General features: G+C 38.7%; 2 protein-coding genes across 2 annotated transcripts in view; one reads left to right on the top strand and one right to left on the bottom strand.

Moving 5' to 3' along the window:
• Positions 1 to 14,018, bottom strand: part of LOC139953395 (rho guanine nucleotide exchange factor 3-like) — a 58,707-nt gene extending 44,689 nt beyond the window's left edge. Inside the window, exons 1-5 of the mRNA XM_071952904.1 lie at positions 13,623 to 14,018; positions 12,330 to 12,396; positions 10,752 to 10,811; positions 10,107 to 10,172; positions 7,964 to 8,032 (exon numbers count right to left, since the gene is read on the bottom strand). Coding sequence (XP_071809005.1) covers positions 7,964 to 8,032; positions 10,107 to 10,172; positions 10,752 to 10,811; positions 12,330 to 12,396; positions 13,623 to 13,891 — 531 coding nt within the window. The 5' untranslated portion in view covers positions 13,892 to 14,018. The remainder of the gene's footprint in view (positions 1 to 7,963; positions 8,033 to 10,106; positions 10,173 to 10,751; positions 10,812 to 12,329; positions 12,397 to 13,622) is intronic.
• Positions 14,019 to 15,308: 1,290 nt separating this feature from the next.
• On the top strand, positions 15,309 to 20,894 carry LOC139934122 (protein SEC13 homolog). Its single transcript, XM_071928413.1, has 9 exons — positions 15,309 to 15,387; positions 15,840 to 15,884; positions 16,940 to 17,055; positions 17,466 to 17,617; positions 17,912 to 18,042; positions 18,362 to 18,495; positions 18,929 to 19,109; positions 19,291 to 19,377; positions 19,875 to 20,894. Exons 1-9 carry the CDS (start codon positions 15,385 to 15,387, stop codon positions 19,974 to 19,976), a joined length of 951 nt encoding a protein of 316 aa, XP_071784514.1. The 5' UTR covers positions 15,309 to 15,384; the 3' UTR covers positions 19,977 to 20,894.
• The last annotated feature ends 192 nt before the right edge of the window (positions 20,895 to 21,086 follow it).

The following is a 21,086-nucleotide window of genomic DNA, read 5'->3' on the forward strand; positions in this document are numbered from 1 at the left end:
AACAATCAGCAATCAATGAACGACCATTATGAACTCAGGCTACCTTTGCAGATCTTGTTATTTGACATACACAAGTAACTTCAAAGTTTATGCAACTGTACATGTGTCTGTACACAATGACTAAAGCAAGCTAGTCGAACAATTGAGACCATGAGAAGTACCCTCGATCCGTAAATCTAAAGTAGTAGTCCCTGCCGATTTGCTACCTTCTACCCAGGTAGTAGTTAAAAAGAAGGATTCTTTTCAGAACTGAGAAGACTCCCAAATAAAAATAAAAACTACTCCGCGGTATTATAGAATAAAAAGCAAGACAAGTTCTTGAAAGAACATAGTTTACCTTGCAAGTAGATACGCACCAAATGTTATTGTTAACCTCGGTAACAAACTGTGAAGTTTGATTGGTCGAGAACCAATCATGTGACGTGCAACAAAAATGCATGTTACATGGCTCGAAGGGGTCGGGTAACATGAAAAGTGATGTACACCGGTGTACATCACCTTGATCGTTCCCAGCGTTGGTCGGTTTCCAGCGCTGTGTACGAAACAACTGCGGGTTTGAGGGAATTGTTTCTTGTTCGAAGATGACAACAGAACTTCGAGAAGAGGAATAACAATTAAACAAAGGTATAACAAAACAATTGTTGCACGCTGTGACTGGGGTCCATGGGTTTTGTACACCCTCGAGGGGAAATTTTCCCCTCGGGTGTACAAACGTCACATGTGGACCCCGTCACAGCGTGCAACAATTGTATGTTGATACCTCACCATGCAAAGCCTCAAATCCCATATACATCAATGTAGTTTAGGAAGATACTTTCGAATCATCTTTAAAACCATCAAACGTAGTAAACTAACTTGTGAAAATTGTACAAATAATTAAGTGTTTTGGGTTAAACAAAGAAATAATTGACTAGAGCAAGACTTGCACCTGTGACCTCCGGATTAGCGTGCAGATGCTCTGCCAGATGAGCGAGTTAGCCCTTCCTTGGCAGTCTCACTTTTTTATATTTGCTCAACCTGAAATTGCTGCAGAGCCAGGGATCACTTAAGTTTATGGACAACCTGGGAGACGGCAGCCAAGAGGTCAAACTCAAGGGCACGAGTCTTTTTATTTCAAATATCAAGTTATTAACCAAAAGTGAAACTGACTTGGTAAATTTTAAAATAAATACAGTCATTTAGGTCATTCATATTGTCATTTACTTCATTCATAATTGGGGAATTTCGTCAACAAACCCTGAATTCTTAATTCTCGGAAAAGTCCGTGTAAAAAAAAAAGAGAAAAAAAAGTGTTTTTTTTTTTAAATATTGAAATTCCAGGTGCAAAAAAAAATGCAATGACGAACAACACAAGCATTCATTAACAAGAACACACATGGCAGAAATTAGTTTCTCTGAAAGGTAATTCAGGTTGTGTAACTTTGTGTCAGGGTTTTGACCTTTTTTTTTAACTAAACAAACATCATGCACACATAACCACAGTGGCCTACATTGTACGTGTACAGCTCAAGGGTACATCTCAGACATTTGGAATTTTTGTCTGTTTCGCAGAAACACAAGTTTTACAATCAGAAAGGGAAAAAACCCCAGCTAGCTGCAGCTATATTCATACTTTATGTAATTACGACGACTGGACAGCTCAAGGGTACATCTCAAACAAGTTTTTCAATCAGAAAGGGAGAAAAAACAGCTATTACTTTATGGCAACTCATCTTTCCAAACATGAAATAATTAGTTATACAATGTATAACTACTCCAACCAGACAAATGGGGGTGGGGGGGCAAACAAGTTGCATATGTCCCCCTGTGATGTACCCCCATGCTGGAAAATGGAGCTGAACAAAGTGGTGGGGGGGGGGGAGGCTCCACGGTAGCAAAAAGGTTGGTGACCAGTTACTTGTCAGGAGAATGTCAAATCCACAAAAGATGGAAGTGTCTTGGCCGAGCGGTTAAGAGTGCATGAATTCAACTCTTGGTGTTTCTGATCAGCAGAGTGTGGGTTCGAATCCCCAGCCGTGACACTTGTAGCCTTAAGCATTGTAAGCAAGACACTTAACCATTGCTTCGTCCTTCGGATGGGACGTAAAGCCGTTGGTCCCATATGTTGTGTAATGCATGTTAAAGAACCCTGTGCACTCGACAATAAGAGAAGGGGTCACCCCGGACCGTGTTCCTGGCTGTGGCTGCTGTATGCGCAGAAGCACTATGTAAACCCTTATCTTTCTTATCAGTATGGCCTACACTAATCATTTTGTCTAATTTTAGGTAGCTGTGTAGGCAACTTACAGGGACAGAAATATTATCAAATTAATTTGATTTTGGGGGTTGAACAAAGAATTGACTAGAGTGGGATTCGAACCAACGACCTCCGGATTAACGTGCCGGCGCTCTACCAACTGAGCTATCTAGCCCTATATTGGCGGTGTCCCTATTTTGTCAATATCTTTGTTCGGGGGTGCCAGTCAGAAGCCATACAACCGTTAACTGCCGTGTAGCCAGGGATCGCACCCAAATTATGATACAACATGGCAAGCGGCAGCCAGGGGATCACCTTAAGGGGATGCGACTTTTTGTTTCAGATATCAATATAACCCACAGGGGAAACTGACTGTGTAAATTTTGAAATGATTTTTGGGGTTGAACAAGGAATTGACTAGAGTGGGATTCGAACAAACGACCTCCAGATTAACGTGCAGGCGCTCTACCAACTGAGCTATCTAGCCCTATGTTGGCGGTGTCCCCAAATTAATTTGAGGACATGTTTTACCATTGACTTCTATAAACAAACAAAAAAGCCATATTACGGTTTAAAATGTAAAAGTTTAAAACCACATTCTTTTTGAGAATGCAAAAGTCAACACACATGTAACTTCAAAAACCATGCGCAAATACCACCACATCATGTCAATTACGTACCTTTTACTACTAACTTTGACCTAACTAACTTGTTTTGAAAAGTCAGAAATTACCAATTTAAAATAAACATTAAAGCCAGTGGACACTATTGGTAATTGCTCAAAATAATTATTAGCATAAAACCTCACTTGGTTATGAGTAATGGGGAGAGGTTGATAGTGTTTTAAAAACATTATTAAAAATGGCTCCCTCTGAAATGACATAGTTTTCGAGAAAGAAGTAATTTTCTGCGAATTTGACTTTGAGACCTCAGATTTAGAATTTGAGGTCTCAAAATCAAGCATCTGAAAGCACACAAGTTAATGTGACAAGGGTGTTTTTTTCTTTCACAGGTTTGTTATTTTGTGCTTATGTTGAGATACACCAAGTGAGAACACTTGTCTTTGACAACTACCAATAGTGTCCAGTGTCTTTAAACATCATAAACACTGCACTTCATGTGGATTTCATGCTTGTTAAACACAAATATTTTTTTCCCCCTAGGGAATACACATGTGTGTGCACGTGAATCGTTCAGCACGTGCATCACGTGCAGTTGCTACTGTATGTGTTCATCATCTTTTGTAAAGTCCCTGGACACTACTGGTAGTTACTCAAAATAATTGTTTGCATAAAAACTTGTAAGAAACGGCTCCCTCTGAGACAGCTAGTTAATCTATCATTCAAATAACACAACACTTCAGCTGAAGCCTTTCATTACGCACTAAAAGCACACAAAATATATACGCAACAAGGGTTTTTTTTTTTCCTTTCATTATTCTCTTGCAAATTCGTGACCAATTGAGCCCAAAATTTTCATTTTATGCATATGATACGTTGGGATACACAAAGTGAGAATACTGGTCTTTGACAATGGACCCTTCCCATGAAATATGCTAATTACTTTTAGCATGCATACAGACCCTGTTGGTTGGCAAACGCCATAGAGTTGTGCACTAATCGTGTCTGCGTCACTCACCCATTAGCTATGTACAAAACAGCGCGATGTTCCCTCATTTTGCCAACCAAAACGTTAGTGCGCACGCGCTGTGTGCAATTTACATATTTCATGGGAAGGGTCCATTTCCAAAAGGGTCCATCCAGTGCCTTTAAGTATGACCATATTTCTACAGGTTGTTTTTAATCATTAAGGGCATCCTAATTAACCATCATTCACTGCAATATGTACATTGTACTTCTTATTGTTTGTTGAGGTGTTGGTTTGGGTTTTTGTCCGTTTGTTGAGGTGTTTTTCTGTTTGTTTGTTTGTTTGTTTTTGGTCTCATCTTCTCTTACTTACAATTGTCTTAGCTTTAGGTTATTTTGTCCTGTTTTTCTCACCTTCTCCTGCCTTTTTTTGGCTTGTTTCTTTTAATTTATTTTGCCTTTTTAAAATTTCATTTCACGTTGTATTGGTTAGTTTTGTTTTCTTTTGTGCTTGTTTGGTTTGGTTTCCACTGTGCTGTTGCCCCTGGTCTTGGCATTGGTGCCCCTTCAAAAGTTTCCCTTTCACTTCAAGACTTCCAATGGAAGTGCCCTTTGCAAGTGCCCTTTGCAAAACTAGTATTGCCTTGCAGCCTTGCTGATGAAATTCCAGGCCTGGTAATCATGTGGAACCGGCTAATGTTGGCCTTTATTGATTTCAACCTGGCAGTATTTGTTTGTTTGTGTAATTTTATGCCAGTCTGCTCCATGGCTTTCCCCTTCAAGTTTACAAAAATAACACCAGTCACCTGGATGTGAATTCCCAATATCAATTAGCGTCCAGAACTTACATGGCTTGAGAAGTCATATGAACAGTAAAATGTTGTTGACTGTAAATTTATTTTAGAAATAACAGCTGCAAATGCAACTAATTTTCAAGCTCTACAGAATTCGATTCTTGCATTTGTATGCATTAATTTATGACTCCCAACAGTTGTATTTTGCAGAAAAGGTCTTTCAATTATTCATTTCTAGGAAACTAATTTCAGCTATATTATTTTGTCAACAAGCAGATGCTATGTATGTTGCTACAGCACGCAATATGCAAATACAGACAAGGAGTGCTGATGTTGTTTGCAATTGGCAATCAGCACTGTTGCACACATTGACCAATCAAAGGCATACAATATTGGCAATTACTCAAAATAACTGTTGGCATAAAAACTTACTACGTAACAAGCAATGGAGAGCTGTTGATAGTATAAAACATTGTGAGAAACGGCTCCCTCTGAATTGGCGTAGTTTTTTTGAGAAAGAGGCAATTTCTCACTCAAGTACAAAAAGACGTCAGGCCTGATGAAGTCTTTCATTAGGCATCTGAAAGCACACAAATTCGTGCAACAAGGGTGTTTTTTCTTTCATCATCAGTCTCTTCCAACTTTGATAACCAACTGAGTCAGAAATATTTGTTAGGCCTATACAGGGAGACACCAAGTGAGAAGAATGGTCTTTGCAATATTACCAAAGTTGTCCGGTGCCTTTAAAGGCTATGTGTGGCAAATCATTCCAAGAAGGCAATTTTATGCGGTCATTCACATCCACGCATGCACTTTATTTCTTCTTTAGTCACCCATGTCTTTTTCATTGTATCCTTACCTTTGCAGAAGGATCAACACAGTGCATTTTGAAAACAAGTAGTATCATTACTTTGTATTCATAAATACCCAGACAGTTTCTCTACTCCTATTGGTGGAGAGCGAGTCACGTGGGGGCATTTAAACGGTTGATAATGACCAGCTGGAGCTGTTTATAACCGGCTGGCTTCTGCGTGTCGGGCGTGCAAGATTATCATGTGAAACGCAATTCATAGCTGTTAGTAAAAGCTCGTAATCTATTTCGCGCTTGCGTACACACAACCCACGCGCATCAAACAGATCCTTTACAAAGTTTTTGACAAAAATATTTCAAACCTCAAATTTTCAATTGTCAAAGTGTCTTTTTTTTTTTTTTACAAAAGGGCATTTATGAATGGGAATAAAAGAGTAGTGAGTGATTCGTTCTTAAACGCCCGTTTAAGAACTCTTCGCTACCCTTTTATTCCTTTGTTTAAAGATAATTGAAAAGTAGATTTCAAATTGAAAATTGGGTATTCAAAGGGAAGAGAAAATCAGGTGCAGAGAAATGTCCACCTGCCCTGTCCCCCTTTATTTAAATCCTGATCTAGACCAGCCCTCCTTACTCTATGCTCTAAACACAGTGCATGATGACTCATTTTTAATGGGGCCGTATGAGTTCCTTTAAGGCTTGAGTTTAATACCAATAGAGGGCTCACTTTATGTTTTTTTCACAGAAAGTTTCTACGTGTTTTCATTGCCATACATGGCGTACACGCATCCATTAAATAGGTCTCACAACAAAATCGCACACACACTAACGCACTCAGTGTTCCCTGGATTCTATTTCTATGGGTTTTTTTCTGGTTCGAACTTCCCTTGGTTATAAAGCAGACCAAACACACATGTACATGGGTGCTCCTTTACTTTCTATGGCTTTAAGGCCTGCGTTTAAAACTGAGTCAGCCCCAAACATAATCCTCAAGGACAACCTTAATTCCTTTTCAGATCAATTAAAAGTTCACTTCTAACGAGGGTGCCTACATTGAGCATTTGAAGTCTGTTTTATAATACTAAAAAGTGGATGCGGCATAATATTTGGTCCTTGAAAAAAAGTAGGGATGTTTCATTGAGTACAAGGGCTTCCCTTTATACCTCACATGACAAAGGCTTTAATAGACATTTCAGCCTTTTTAACCACAATATTTTCCCTAGATTTTCCCAAGGGAAAACAAATTGGGAAACAGGCTTACGTAGGAAAAATATCATGCCTGGTGAATAGAGAAAAATGGACAATAGAGGGCTCACTTTATGTTTTTTTTCACAGAAAATTTCTACATGTTTTCATTGCCATACATGGCGTACGCGCATCCATTAAATAGGTCTAACAACGGATTCGCACACACACTAACGCACTCAGTGTTCCCTGGATTCTATTTCTATGTTTTTTTTTCTGGTTCGAACTTGCCTTAGTTTAAAAGCAAACCGAACACACATTGTACATTGGTGCTCCTACAATGTATACTTTCTATGGTTTTTTTTTCCTGGTTCGAACTTCCCTTGGTTATAAAGCAGACCAAACACACATGAACATGGGTGCTCCTTTACTTTCTATGGCTTTAAGGCCTGCGTTTAAAACTGAGTCAGCCCCAAACATAATCCTCAAGGACAACCTTAATTCCTTTCCAGATCAATTAAAAGTTCATTTCTAACGAGGGTGCCTACATTGAGCATTTGAAGTGTGTTTTATAATACTAATGATGCGGCATAATATTTGGTCCTTGGAAAAAAAGTAGGGATGTTTCATTGAGTACAAGGGCTTACCTATATATAGGAACACATGACGTAGGCTTTAATAGACATTTCAGCCTTTTTTTTTAACCACAATTTTGTCAGATTTTTCCAAGGGCAAACAAATTGGGAAACAGGCTTACGTAGGAAAAATATCATGCCTGGTGAATAGAGAAAAATGGACAATAGAGGGCTCACTTTATGGTTTTGTTCACAGAAAATTTCTACATGTTTTCATTGCCATACATGGCGTACGCGCATCCATTAAATAGGTCTAACAACGAAATCGCACACACACTAAAGCACTCAGTGTTCCCTGGATTTTATTTCTATGGGTTTTTTTCTGCTTCAAACTTGCCTTAGTTTAAAAGCAAACCAAACACCAATACACAATTTGAGTATCCGGTTAATGGCGAATAGCTTTTAACCTCACCTGCGAATACCGTTTTTGACCTAACCGGATATCCGCAAGGGGCACGGATACCTATTATCAAACCATATAGTCCCCTAAATACAACAAAGTAACTGGATTTCTATTATCCACGTTCGTCGGAGAGCTCTATTAAGACAGCATAAAACAGCATAAAATAAGAATTAAACTATGTTCACCTCCGTAAAGAGTTAAAACAAGGAAATTTCTGATGTTTTTGTTAAAAGAAAACCGCATTTCGCAAAAGCATCTGCCGTGCAGAATGTTATAACAAGCTGGAATATGAAAGAAACCTGAGATGTGTACTCACCGCTGTGTAGCTTTGTATACTAATGTTATCACCATCACCATGATCACGAGAATCCCTGCCTTTACTCCTCTGCAAGAAAAAACAGAAAATCTTGACAGTTTATACTTTTATTCAAATCCATGGCTATCGGAGAGACAGCAACTCATGACCCCCCCCCCCCCCCCACTAACCATAAGAAGCAGTTTATGATAGTTGGACGAAAACATTCATGAAAATACTCAAACAAACAAACAAACAAACAAACAAACAAACAAACAAACAAACAACTTGCAAACAGTATTTAATATGGCTTTACCCCTACACCGATGTGGGTTAGCACTGTATACTCAGTACTTTCCCCAAGTTCTCTGACAAAAATCACAGGCATCTTACTCGGGTGGGAGTCGAACCCAAGACCTTTGCAATTCTACAGCAGTGTCTTACCAACTAGATGACCAAGATTGCCTGTGAGCTAAAGGCAAAGACCAAGGAAGGTAATGAATATACAGTGCTAACACACATCGATTTAAGGGTTAAACTAAAAATTAATATTCTTCATCTCCGATGCAAATTTATCATCTATTAAAACAAACAAACAAGCACACCATTAATCCAGATCAGAAAAACTAACGCAGTAAAAAAAGTTGGCAAATGATCTTCTCTAAATTACCGTTTTACCTTAGACACCATCCTACCTAAATATAATACAGTCATCGATATTATACAAATAGAGTAAAAGCAGTCAATATTTGTTTTATAACACCCCAAACATTTCCAAATACTGTACTACTAAGTTACAGACCTGAATGCTACAATCCACGGACGACGCGAATACAGATTGCGAAAACTTTTACTGTGCTCTGCATGTAGTGTCATGTAATCCAAAATGGTTACAGACTATTAATTTATCACCCTTGTACACGCAACGGATGTGTGATAGTCTTCGGACTAGCGCACGGCAAACAGATGCACTATCACACGGCAAACCGATGCACTATCACACGGCCGTCGTCTAGTAAAACTAAGACATATCATGTGATGTGCTCTAAACCAATGAAAAGGCAGAATTACCCAATGGTAAGGGGTGATATAAAAGAAGCAATTATAACTCTGCTGTTTCCTAGAAACAAAAACATATTAATATTTTTGAATTTTTGTTTCCTATTCCTGCATGAATTTACTGCGACACGTGTTGGTGAAGGCCACGTGTTTTAACAGCACATGTAAGAAACTGCACAATTCTGATCTTAAGAAAGATGAAGTGTCCCAAGGGAATTAACGGAAACACTTAAGAGCACCGAGAGTCCAAAGATAAGGCAATCATCTCGAGGGCTGTAGATCTTCAATGTTGATACTAGATACAGTCCACTCTCAGTCCACTTTATCATAAGACATTTGTAAAGCGCCTAATGCAAAAAGCGCCTAATGCAAAAAGCCTCTAAGCGCATAAAGAGAACAATAAAATAAACAATGAGAGAAAGATACAAGATACAAATAAGCAAATTACCATAAAGCAACTTTAAACAAAAGAGTTTTCAACAGGGACTTAAAACATTGTAAAGAATTAGCTTGGGGAATATGCACTATTCCAAAGTAGCCGTCGAGAGTATCAAGATCATCATATTCAAGAAACTGGGTACGACACAAAACTGTTTTGACACTATCACAAATACCATGGTTGACTCAGGAACGTTGTTATAAGAGCACAGCAAAACAAAGAAACACTAAGCAGAGATGGGATTTGGGACTTCATAATGCTGATTCATTAAAGCATTCATTTTTTAAACACAATGTAATACGCCGGTGTTCAAATGAATGGATTTTGGTTAAAATTGGTCAAGGAAAACAAATAGTAAACACTCAATCACAAGACAGTTTGTATGAGTAACAATGATGAGCAGTATATATTTGGTTTGTGGTAACACCATGTGTGTATCTACTTGCCAGGTAAAGTTTGTTCTTAGAGAACTGTCTTTCTTTATTCTACTGCAGCCGAGTAGATTTATCAGATGTTCAAGAGACAGTTCTCCAAGAACAAACTATACCTGGCAAGTAGATACCTACATGGTGTTACCGCAAACCAAATATACATTGATACGTCACCATGCAATGCCTCAAATCTTATAGATGAGCAGAATGTTTTATGTCATTTTAGAGTCATTACCTTGCCAAAATGAAAACTGCTAACACTGATGTTATCCAAGTCATCATCGTCCACTTTCCGTCTTTTCTGCAGTCATCAAATATGAACAAATAAATATAATGAGTTATGAAGGCAAATAAATAGACACTGGTAAAACCAGTTTAACATTGTGCAAATTTCAACAACAATTTAGGTAAAAAACATCCATTATAAAACAGTCATTATGAAACATTCATTACACGGGAATAAAGGCCGGTTTATAGTTGGTCGCGGGATGGTCGCGCGATGTAAATTGTGACGCGTAACACAGTTTATATTCATCGCTGGGGCCTAAAAACTGTGTCTTTTTTTGATCGCGCGTCAAGATTGCCATCGCGCAACCGACTATAACTTGGCCTTTAAGCTTGGTTCATACTTCCTGCGCGAATGAGATACAAATGTTGATGTCACAAATTCACATGGAATAATTCCCAGCAGTTGAGTTTAGCTCAACTCACTTGCGAATATCACAGCGAAAACAGAGATTTGACGTCTACATGTATTTCACATCCCATTCGCATTCGCAGGAAGTATGAAACGGGCTTTTGAGAAATATTACAATAAATCTTGTTTTCATATAATTATTTGTATAATAGTGTTGAAGAAGAATCCATTCTTGTTGCTTACCTTTGAGCCCATAGTGCTGTATCGCAAACTTTCATCTACGCCTTTCTTTCTCTTTCTCAACTGTTTTAAAGAAAAAGCAAAAACAAAATTAAAAATACGTAGTTAATTCTAATGCTCTCCTCTAAATTAAATTCTTTGTGCGTCACCTTTTCGTGTATACCAACATATATGCATAATAAATCAACAAGCCTGTGATAATTTGGACCTTCGTTGCAAGAAAATGATGAAAAAAAAAAAAACCTTGTTGTACAAAATAGTGTGCTTTCAGACTTCTGGCAGGAAATCTTTTATTATTTTAGTGAGAAATTACCTCTTTCTCAAAAACTACGTTAATTAGGAGGGAGTCAGTCTCACAATTTTTTATAAAATACTATCAACAATCCTCCGTTGCTCGTTATCAACTAAGGTTTTACATATTTTGAGTAATTACCAAATATGTACAATGCCTTTAAAATGCCTGGAAATCACAAGAAATCAATTATTTTTTTCCGTACATAATTTTAACCGATGATCTGAACCCAATTTCATAAAGCCTGTAAGCACAACAACTTGTTAAGCACCGAACAGTATTGCTTAACATACACAGGCAACCAGCCAAAATTGCATTAAGTTTACATTGTAGTGACTGGTGCCCCACTCAAATTTTGCTAAGCAAAGAAATTTGTCAAGCAGTATTTTCAGTTAAACAACTTCATGAAATTGGGCCCTGATGTCAGACTCCAATCAGATTTTGCTTAGCAAAGAAATTTGTCAAGCAGTATTTTCTGCTATAAACAACTTTATGAGATTGGGCTTTGAAGCTTGAGACTATCCAAAATGACTAAACACTGCCACTACTACACTAGGTACGTTTATAACACATCAGGGCCCAATTTCATGGCTCTGCTTACCGTAAGCACAGAATCGGCGCTTACGGAAGCAGGGAATTCTGTGCTTACGGCAAGCGTATTTCACGGGTTGGTGGCGAATTTTGGCTTGTGTGCGTGCGTACTCCATGTTACTAGGCATTCTACACTTACAAGGCTAGCGCAGAAATTCGGGCTAGCATGTCAAGCGGGGAATCGTGATCGTAAGCCCAAAATTCGGTGGTAAGCAGAGCCATGAAATTGGGCCCTGTTGCTTGTTCTGGGAAACACGGTCACGTGGGGTGAACTAATGAAGTGTGGTGCATGAGATTTATGCTACTCTGAACTAGACGCGCGTCATCACATCGTGCGTGCATGTTTTGCGGGAAATAGTTCCCGGAGCGGGCAATAGACTTTTAAATTTTCACTGGTTACAGTGCCCTCTCTTGGCGTGAACAGCAACTAAACATCTGAATCCGGGGAAATTGAATTTCTGATTTCACATTCTATATCAAGGCGTGTTCTAAAACACATGGACTGGCATAATGAGGTGGGAGTGCATGTCTATCCCCCCTCGGCCTGTGAGTAACCAGAAGAGGGACCTATTTCGCTCAGCCTTTCGCCCTCGGGATATAGGTCCCTCTTCTGGTCACTCCAAGGCCCTTGGGGGAATAGACATGCACTATTTACCTCATTGCCAGTCAATATGTGTATTCTATGTTAGTGAACTTACTGTAAAAGATTTTCCTGTCTTTGGTACAGCAAACTCAATTTCTTTTGGCTTCTTGGGGCTTGATATGCTGTTGAGAAACAAAGATACTGGAATTATTGTATTAGGCCTACAACACAGGAAAAGGTACATCAACGTTTAGGCATATATGTTTTTATATAACACCCAAGCAGATCCTTGCCATTTGATTGGAGGATTATCCGTCACGTGATAGCAAATAAAATTACCATTGCACGCTGAGGACGCTGAGTCACTCACCATGCTTTTTCGTTCCATCCGAAAAGTACCATTGCACGCTGTTAGCGTGCAATGGTACTTTTCGGATGGAACGAAAAAGCTGAGTAAAAACATCACTGCGTGCGCATGTCTTTGGTAACGCAGCAGTGTTACTGCAAGGCATTAGTAAAATTACTAGCATTCGACTTCTACAATAAAAAATTGTAGGCCTACGCTTTGTTTGTTTTGAAAGTTGTATCTTTCAATCAAAATGACAAAGATCTACTTGGATGTTATATAAAACAAATAATGAATGTTTTTCATTCGTGCAATGGTGCGAATATGTTCATTCGTTGAAAGCTGGAATGTTCCATTCAACTCGCTTTCAACTCATGAACATATTCGCACCATTGCACTCATAAACATTTATGTGTATAATATCTGAGTGTATGATTTTTGTTTTTAAGCTGTTGAAACAAATTATGAAAAAAACTAAGTTTTGAAAAACGGATGAATGAAAATGGAGTTAAAATTATTTATTTTATTTGTTGCAAAAGACTCAAATGATTTAGGCCTATTATTACTTTAGGTAAGCCTACCCTCGGTTGTGGATATATTGCTCGCTGTTAGTGTTAGTCTTCTTAGTTCCTATTTTTAGTTGCCAGCACATTTTTCAAATGTTTTCACTCCCTCCCACCCCTACTCCTAGAACTTTGAGGTTTGTTCCGCTATCTTCTCATAGCAGAACGAACCTCAAAGTTCTCTCCTCAAAAAAAAATCATTGATAACAAATAAATAAAATATAAACTGAAATGAAAATACACTTCTTTTATTAAAATACACTATTCCTACATTTAAATGGGTAGTATTTTTCCTTTTCCTTTTCTTATTTATGGTGCTGGGGGAATAAAGTATTAAACTCTTTATTAAAATATTTATATGTGATATGTAATTCAATTCATCATGTTCATGTGTCCATGCACGTTTGATGAAGTTTTGTCTTGAACAAACACCTGTGACAGTGGCTGTGAGTGTGATGTGACATTTCAAATATTCTCCATTTTATTTGTTGTTAATCACCTGTTTTTTCGTAGTACTGAGGAGGAAATATTGTTGTTCGGACAGTCGATTTGGTCGTCCAGTGAGAAATTTGAAGAATTTGTGAATTCTGCGGATGCTGATGTCCAATTTGCCATCTTTTTCACTTTTACTCCCCTGTCATTCGACCCCACCAGACTACCACTTGATGACGTTCTGCATGACGATCGGCTCTGCTGCATGGCAGCAATTCGAGGCGACCTCCTCACCTCTTTCTCTGCCTTTGTGCCTTGAATAACGCTCTCGTCCATTTTGTTTAGTTCTCCAATTAAACACTTTAAACCGAAGTAAAGTATGACAGTCCCTTAATTTTGTTTTGAAAACAGATATAAAGACATAATGTCAACACTATACTACACCACAGTACTTTTTGAATTGTAAAATACCATGGTTGTAAAATGGCATCCATCTGTCAGTATGGTCTGGTAACCTAATCAAATCATTTGTTACGGCCCAACTTTAGAATCGTCCCAACTGTAGTTGGGACTAGTCCCACGTTGGGTGTTGCAGTCGGGACAGCCCAACTGTAGTTGGGATCCAGAGATCCGCAATTACTAGTCTTCCATCTCGTGTTAGCTTGGCACAATTTAATTCCACAGGAGGGCGCTATCATCCCTGGACCGTAGACCTTATCGCAAATACCAATGCGCAAGCGCAGACTGTTGAATGAGGTGCATTGTGGGATATATATGAATCAAATTTGTAATCAGCTAGACCACAATGCACCTAATTCCAAGCTTTACGCGCGCGCCCCAGTATTTGCGAAAAGGTCTGTGGACCGCTCTCTCGCGACAAAATAAACACCCAAAATGCTAAACATTAAAAAATGCACGAAAAATACTTTGATATATCACAGCTTTTTACAGTAAAGAGAAAAATGTTCACTGATTCATGAACTTCAATCCGCTGCTCAATTTTATATGGGGACTCCCGTTGCCCGTCGAGTTGTTGACCCTCTAAATAAAAAATACCCCTAAAAATCACCAGCAGGACGTGTAATTTTCAATATGCTACACCTTCCGGCAAAAATGGACCAATTTTTTCGGAGCCTATGTCATCTAAAATACATTGGAAGTCAAAAACCCCGAGGTCACAAATAGGACAAATCTTTACACTGTATTTCTTTTATTGGGGTCTCAAAAAAATAATAATTTATTTTAGAACGCGAGTGAGCGGTTCGTCGTTTGATGATAGCCCCCTCTATTGCGGGGAAAATTGTGACAAATCAACACGAGAAGGTCTTTCATCAAGACTAGTTGTTTGCAGATCTCTGGAGCCCAGTCATAGTTGAGCTGCCCCAACTGGAAACCCAAATGAGCCTAGTCCCAACTACAGTTGGGACAGATTCTAAGGTTGGACGGAACAATTTAAATGCACGAGTATCGATACTCTATTTTGGATGAAAACTCCATTAGTTATTGATCTCATTGACTTGTGTACCATCCTGTCAGAGACTCAGAGTCAGACCATGAAGGAAGAAAATTGTCATATTCAGACAAGATACTATCTTGGTGTCATAAACAAAATTGCACTAGTATCCGTTATGTGCGAAGTTCATGTTTATGAGATAAAGGTACAAATATTTCAATCGCAAAGCGATAACTTTTCTTAGTCGGTTATTTGGAATCGAATAAAATCCTGAGCGCCCGACTACTGCTTGACCTACCGGAAGTAAAAGGATATAGGGCAGAAATTGCCACGTCTGTTTTAATGCTGTGTGTGTGAGTACAGTACGTCCAACAAAATGGTATGTAAATTACTGATTTTGATAACCCTTTTGACAAAGTGTTGTCTTATAAATGAACATGGCGATATGTATAAAAATTAGAAGGGCAGATTTTTATGTAAAAGCTCTGTTAATCCATACACAAGTTCTGTAAGCGTTACTACGCTTTTTATTTTTGAACACGACTCGAACAACGGACGGTGACGGGGCTTTATCCGTTTATGCTTCAACGACCGGCCGCAGAAAACGATAAAGCTACGGTCCGGACGGCTGGCTTTGTGTTTTCCGGAATCTGCTTTTCCACTGCAGTGTCAATGCACTCGGTTAAATGATCTGGTTTCAAACCATTTTAAATTAATTTGGACAGCCTGCCATTTTTTTTTCTTACCACAGGCATATTTAATTTTGTATAGGTTATTCTTTTTATTGTACATGTATACTATAATCTATGTTGGTTTATTTTTCTCCTGCAGGTTTCTGTTATTAGTACAGTGGATACTGCACATGAGGACATGATTGTAAGTTGGTTTGTTTGTTTGTTTGTTTGTTTGTTTTTTTAGATGATCTTCCCATCAAGGGAACTCGGCAAACTCCCACAGGGGGATATAAACACCAAGCTGGCAACAACCAATCTCTCTCATACAAACATTTACATTGGTTTAACGACTATGAATATAAATTGCACAAACCAAGAAATTGTGATTCTGTAACTAGATGACGATATTTGTTCTAGTCATTGTGAAATCAGTGGTTAACTGGGGGATTCGAATCCACAACCTTGTGATTGCAAGTCCTGCAGTCTAACCACTTGACCACGGTGACAAGTTGGTTTACATTCTCTGATATCTCAAATCTTGGTTCCTTCCATCTGGTTCGGTCGTCAGTGGTTTGCATTAGATCATGATTTTGTATTAATAGCAGGGGCCTTTCTCAAACCACGGCTTGGGCTCCGGCTCAGGCTTAGGCTTCGCGCGCTGTGTACGCAGCTCGACCTTTAACCTACATTTTCAGCGCGTATTGCTGCTTGTACCAGCACGCGGAGCCTGAGCCTAAGCCGAGGTTTGAGAAAAGCCCCAGGCATGATATTCTCCCTACTTCACTTGGTTTTCTGATTTTGTTGCGTTTGGGAAAATCTGAAAATTGTGATGAAATAGCCTGAAGCCATGTGTACAAATGTAGGTCAGCCCTTGAACTCGATAAAATATTTTTACTATTTTCCTAGCTGCGATAACGTAACCCTCCTGCCGACGGCGCATACGTTATCGCAACTACTATTTTCCAAGGATCATGCCTGTACTAAATAGTGCTAAACTTTAGATAGCACCAAATTTGTTTGTTTGTGAGAAACAGCTTATTATGTCAAACTTCTGTGTATGTCTATGAAATGGAAATGGAAACTCGCAGGATAAGCGCAAAACAGCCTATGAAATGGGGTCGAGGCCTGACAACTTAATTTTCCTCCATATTTCAGCATTCAATATTGTACAAGAATGGCGTATGGATGATTATAGTGATTTGGAAATGGTTGATGTTTTTATCCGTACTGTAATTTTTGTTTGCTTAAATTCTTTAGCATGATGCTCAGATGGACTACTATGGAATCCGTCTGGCAACCTGTTCTTCTGATAGATCAGTAAAGATCTTTGATGTCAAGGCCGGACAACAGACTCTAGTGGCTGACCTCAGAGGGTAAGGGTTGACAGGAATCAGGGCCCAATTCAATAAAGCTGTTTAACAGAAAATAACCCTTATATCAAATTTATTTGTTAAGCAAAACATGAGTGGGGCACCAGTCACAACAATGTCAACTTCATGAAATCTTGGCTGGTAACCTATTTTTGCTAAAAGCAAGATTTTCCTGTGCTTAGCAAGATTTTTTGCTTACAGATTTATGAAATTGGCCCCAGGTGATAACAACAGAGTGTGTATCTGGAGGAGTTTAGAAATACCACTCTGCCCCAAAATCCTTCATAATCAAACACTGATCAGAGCTATCCTCCACATTCCAATGAATTTAGGGTTTAAACATTGTTCACAGCTATTTGGTTGCATGAAATGATTAATAAGTTAATTTTACCAAATGGTATTTTAATTGACAGGCATGAGGGTCCGGTGTGGCAGGTAGCCTGGGCCCATCCTATGTTCGGTAACATCTTGGCGTCTTGTTCTTACGATCGCAAAGTCCTCATCTGGAAAGAGACTAATGGTGCTTGGGAGAAACTTTACGAACACAGCAGTCACGATTCATCAGGTTCGTACATTTATATCAATGTAAAAAAAGAAGCAACCTAAATAAATAAATCTTCAACAAATGTCCAGGCCTGTATGCTGCGTTTTTGAAAGGGCAAGAAAGGCATTTTCTCCTATGAAAGGGATATGAGGAATTTTTAAAATTTCTACTGGAGTATTACGAGGGCACCAAGGAAATGACCAGGTGGCATGGAGGCAATCGCCTTCGTTGCCTTCAAGAAGTATCGGGCTTGTTACTATTTTTATGTGAAGACACAAATAACCTGGTTTCAATTTGTTTTTATTTTCTTTGTAGTCAATTCTGTTCAGTGGGCTCCCCAGGAGTTTGGTTTAGTTTTAGCGTGTGCTTCATCGGATGGTTCAGTCTCTGTTCTGACATACACTGACGGCAAATGGGAATCACAAAAGTTAAAAGACGCTCATGCGGTAAGTAAGCGTCGACCAAATGGCAGCCACAATTGGTATTAAGATCTGACCAATGTCCACTCAACCAAAAAGGACACAGTGTTAAAGGCCAATTTTTCCCATGAACAAAAACAAATTTTTGTTTGCCATTTTTTTCAGACACAAGAAAAAGATGTTTACAAAAATCAACGTATGAGCATGTTATGATTATTTTTCAGGAATGAATAGTCTCTAAAGGGTCGATAGTGATAATAAGTGGAATAGATTACTGCATTTTACTAACCAATGATGTTCTAAAGAAATGTGTTTGATTTGGTCTGAATATTTCTCCTCTGTTTAGATTGGTTGCAATGCAGTAAGTTGGGCACCAGCCGTAGAGCCCGGTTCCCTGATTGAAGCTCCCTCAACGCAGAAGTTGGTCCTTGTAAAACGATTCGTTACAGGTGGCTGCGATAACTTAGTCAAGATATGGAAGTGAGTATTGGAGACTGTTCATGGTATTGACTGTGTTTTAGTTAGGGTACACATTTCATGTTGATACATTATAACAAGCTAATAAAATAGTTATAGTGGCTTCTTATATAGCGCTCACATCCGTAACTCAGTGATGCTCAAGGCACTTTAACACTCAGTAATTTCCTTTTACAAAATGCCCTGTAATGGTTTACAAGGTGCTGTGGTGCAATATGCTGCCAATCAAGCCAGGAACACCAGGGGGAACTCATTCTCTTTTAGATAAGTGCACTTGGTTCTTTTATGTGCATTACACAACACATGGGACAAACTGCTTTTCGTCCCACCGGATGTGTGATTATCAATTTAAAAAGAGTGTATTTACCAGTATTAAATAAATTTCCTAATACGTCCGATGATTTTCTTTTAACTCCTTTCTGTATTTGGTTTTCAGGGAGGAGAATGGTGAATGGAAAGAGGAACACAAACTAGAGGCCCACAGTGACTGGGTACGAGATGTAGCATGGGCGCCCTCTATTGGCCTGCCCCACAGTACGATAGCCAGCTGTTCACAAGATGGCCGAGTTATAATCTGGACTAGTGACGATAGCACTGGAACAGCATGGAGGCCTAAGGTAAGCTAATGGAAAATATTTCTTCTACAGGGTCCAGTTTCATAGAGCTTGCTCAAGCAGAAAACAATGCTTAGAATTTTCTGCTAAGGAAAAAAAAATAAGCAGAAATTGTACATGCAGCATGTTTTTTTTCTCACTGATATTGCTTAAATGATATTGTGTTCATCTGACTTTGTTACAGATTTTGAACAAATTCCAGGATGTAGTGTGGCATGTCAGTTGGTCAGTGACAGGCAACATACTGGCTGTGTCAGGAGGAGACAACAAGGTAAAATAATAAGGAGAAACTTTACAACACTAGGTGGCAGCAGACATACAAAATAACAAGGGGAAAGGATTTGAAACTTTGCATGGTGGAAGTATGAGAGATTTGCGGTAACACCGTGTTGGTTCTTCAGGGTAACTTAACAAGTCAAATGGGAACAGCTCTGCACTGTAAACAAAAAGCGACCGCACTGTGGGTGCGTTCATTTAGTTTCCCTGGGTCTACCCCGGTGTGTGGCGGTTTTTTTTTCGAGAACAAACGTGTGCAGATAATTACCCACGTTCGTCCTGGAAAAAAAAAAAAAAGCCACACACCGGGGTCGACCCAGGGAAGCTAAACAAACGCACCCTGTGAAACACTATGCAAACGTTGTGAAAAGTCCAGGTGGGAACGCATGGTAGAATTACCATATCATGGTAACTTTCCACATAGCAGTGGAAGAAAAAGTCCAAAGATAACACAGCTTTAGTTAAGATGATTCTTATCTCTTTAACTTACAGGTTAGCCTATGGAAGGAATCGCTAGAGGGGCAGTGGGTCTGCGTCAGTGATGTCAACAAAGGAGAAGGACAGACACCAACAGACAATCAACCAGAACAATAAACAACAAGACAGGGAAGCGGGGAGGGGTTGGGGAGAACCTTAACTAATAGTATTGGTTTGCACACATGAACAGGCATGATATTCTTCCTACTTGAGTCGGATTTCCGACTGTTTGGCCCTTTGAAAAAAACAGAAAAATTATGATTAAGTTGAGGTCTACCGATGCCTATTCCATAATTATGTACATGTGGGTCAGCCCTTGAACTCAATAAAATATTCATACTTTTTTTCCAAGGACTAAATATCATGCTTGCATGAACCTGAATTAGTCTTCAACTGAAAGCAAAGTGTTTTGGAGAGTAACTAGTCTTTTTTTATTTATTTTTTTATTTTGCTATTTTGGGAAAGATACAGAATGACTTCAAACGCATTTTTAATATGGATGTGTGAGACTGGGGTAATAATTGTGGATTGAAAATGAGATAGGAATAGAAAAGATGAAGTAAGATTTGCAGATGCTGGGTGCTATCAGTCATGCTTAAGTAAGACGGACACTGTGAAATCTTAATCATTAAGAAGAATCTTAAAGGTCTGAAAAAAAAGTCCCTTTTGTGCTTTGAAAGATGCACTCCCAAACAAATATTGCCACATTTCAAAATGATTCCAGGGAAACTAAATATACAGTTGGAATTTTGTTTTTCTCTTGCACTTATGAAAGATAAAACCGCTTTAATGTGGAACAAAAACTAATACTATATACTGTTCAGGAATTCCACCATTTTTAACTTGTAGAATTGTCCTCTGTGATTTTACGTCTGGGATTGTGAGTTTTGTTTCATGACACTTTATCTTCCGGGGTCTGTTCTTATCTTTTAAATAAGACACATCTTTAAGAAGAAAGATAAGATGTTATTTTGGGGAGTGAGATGAGGTTAGTTAAGTTTGCCATTAAATCATGTGATTGTCCTTTTTCTGTTATTTAGTTGTCGACTGTTGATAATAAATATTGTAAATATTATACAAGTTTCTTTGAATTCCTTAATTGTACTGAAGTGAGTGTCTACTTTGCACCTAGGGGTGTGCTCTCATATTCAGGACCTCCTGGAGACCAAGGACAAAACAAAACAGGGAAAATTAAAGGACTCAATACAGGAAAAGTCTAAAGACCAG

Source organism: Asterias amurensis, chromosome 2 (assembly GCF_032118995.1).
Source record: "Asterias amurensis chromosome 2, ASM3211899v1".
Taxonomy (NCBI): Eukaryota; Metazoa; Echinodermata; class Asteroidea; order Forcipulatida; family Asteriidae; genus Asterias; species Asterias amurensis.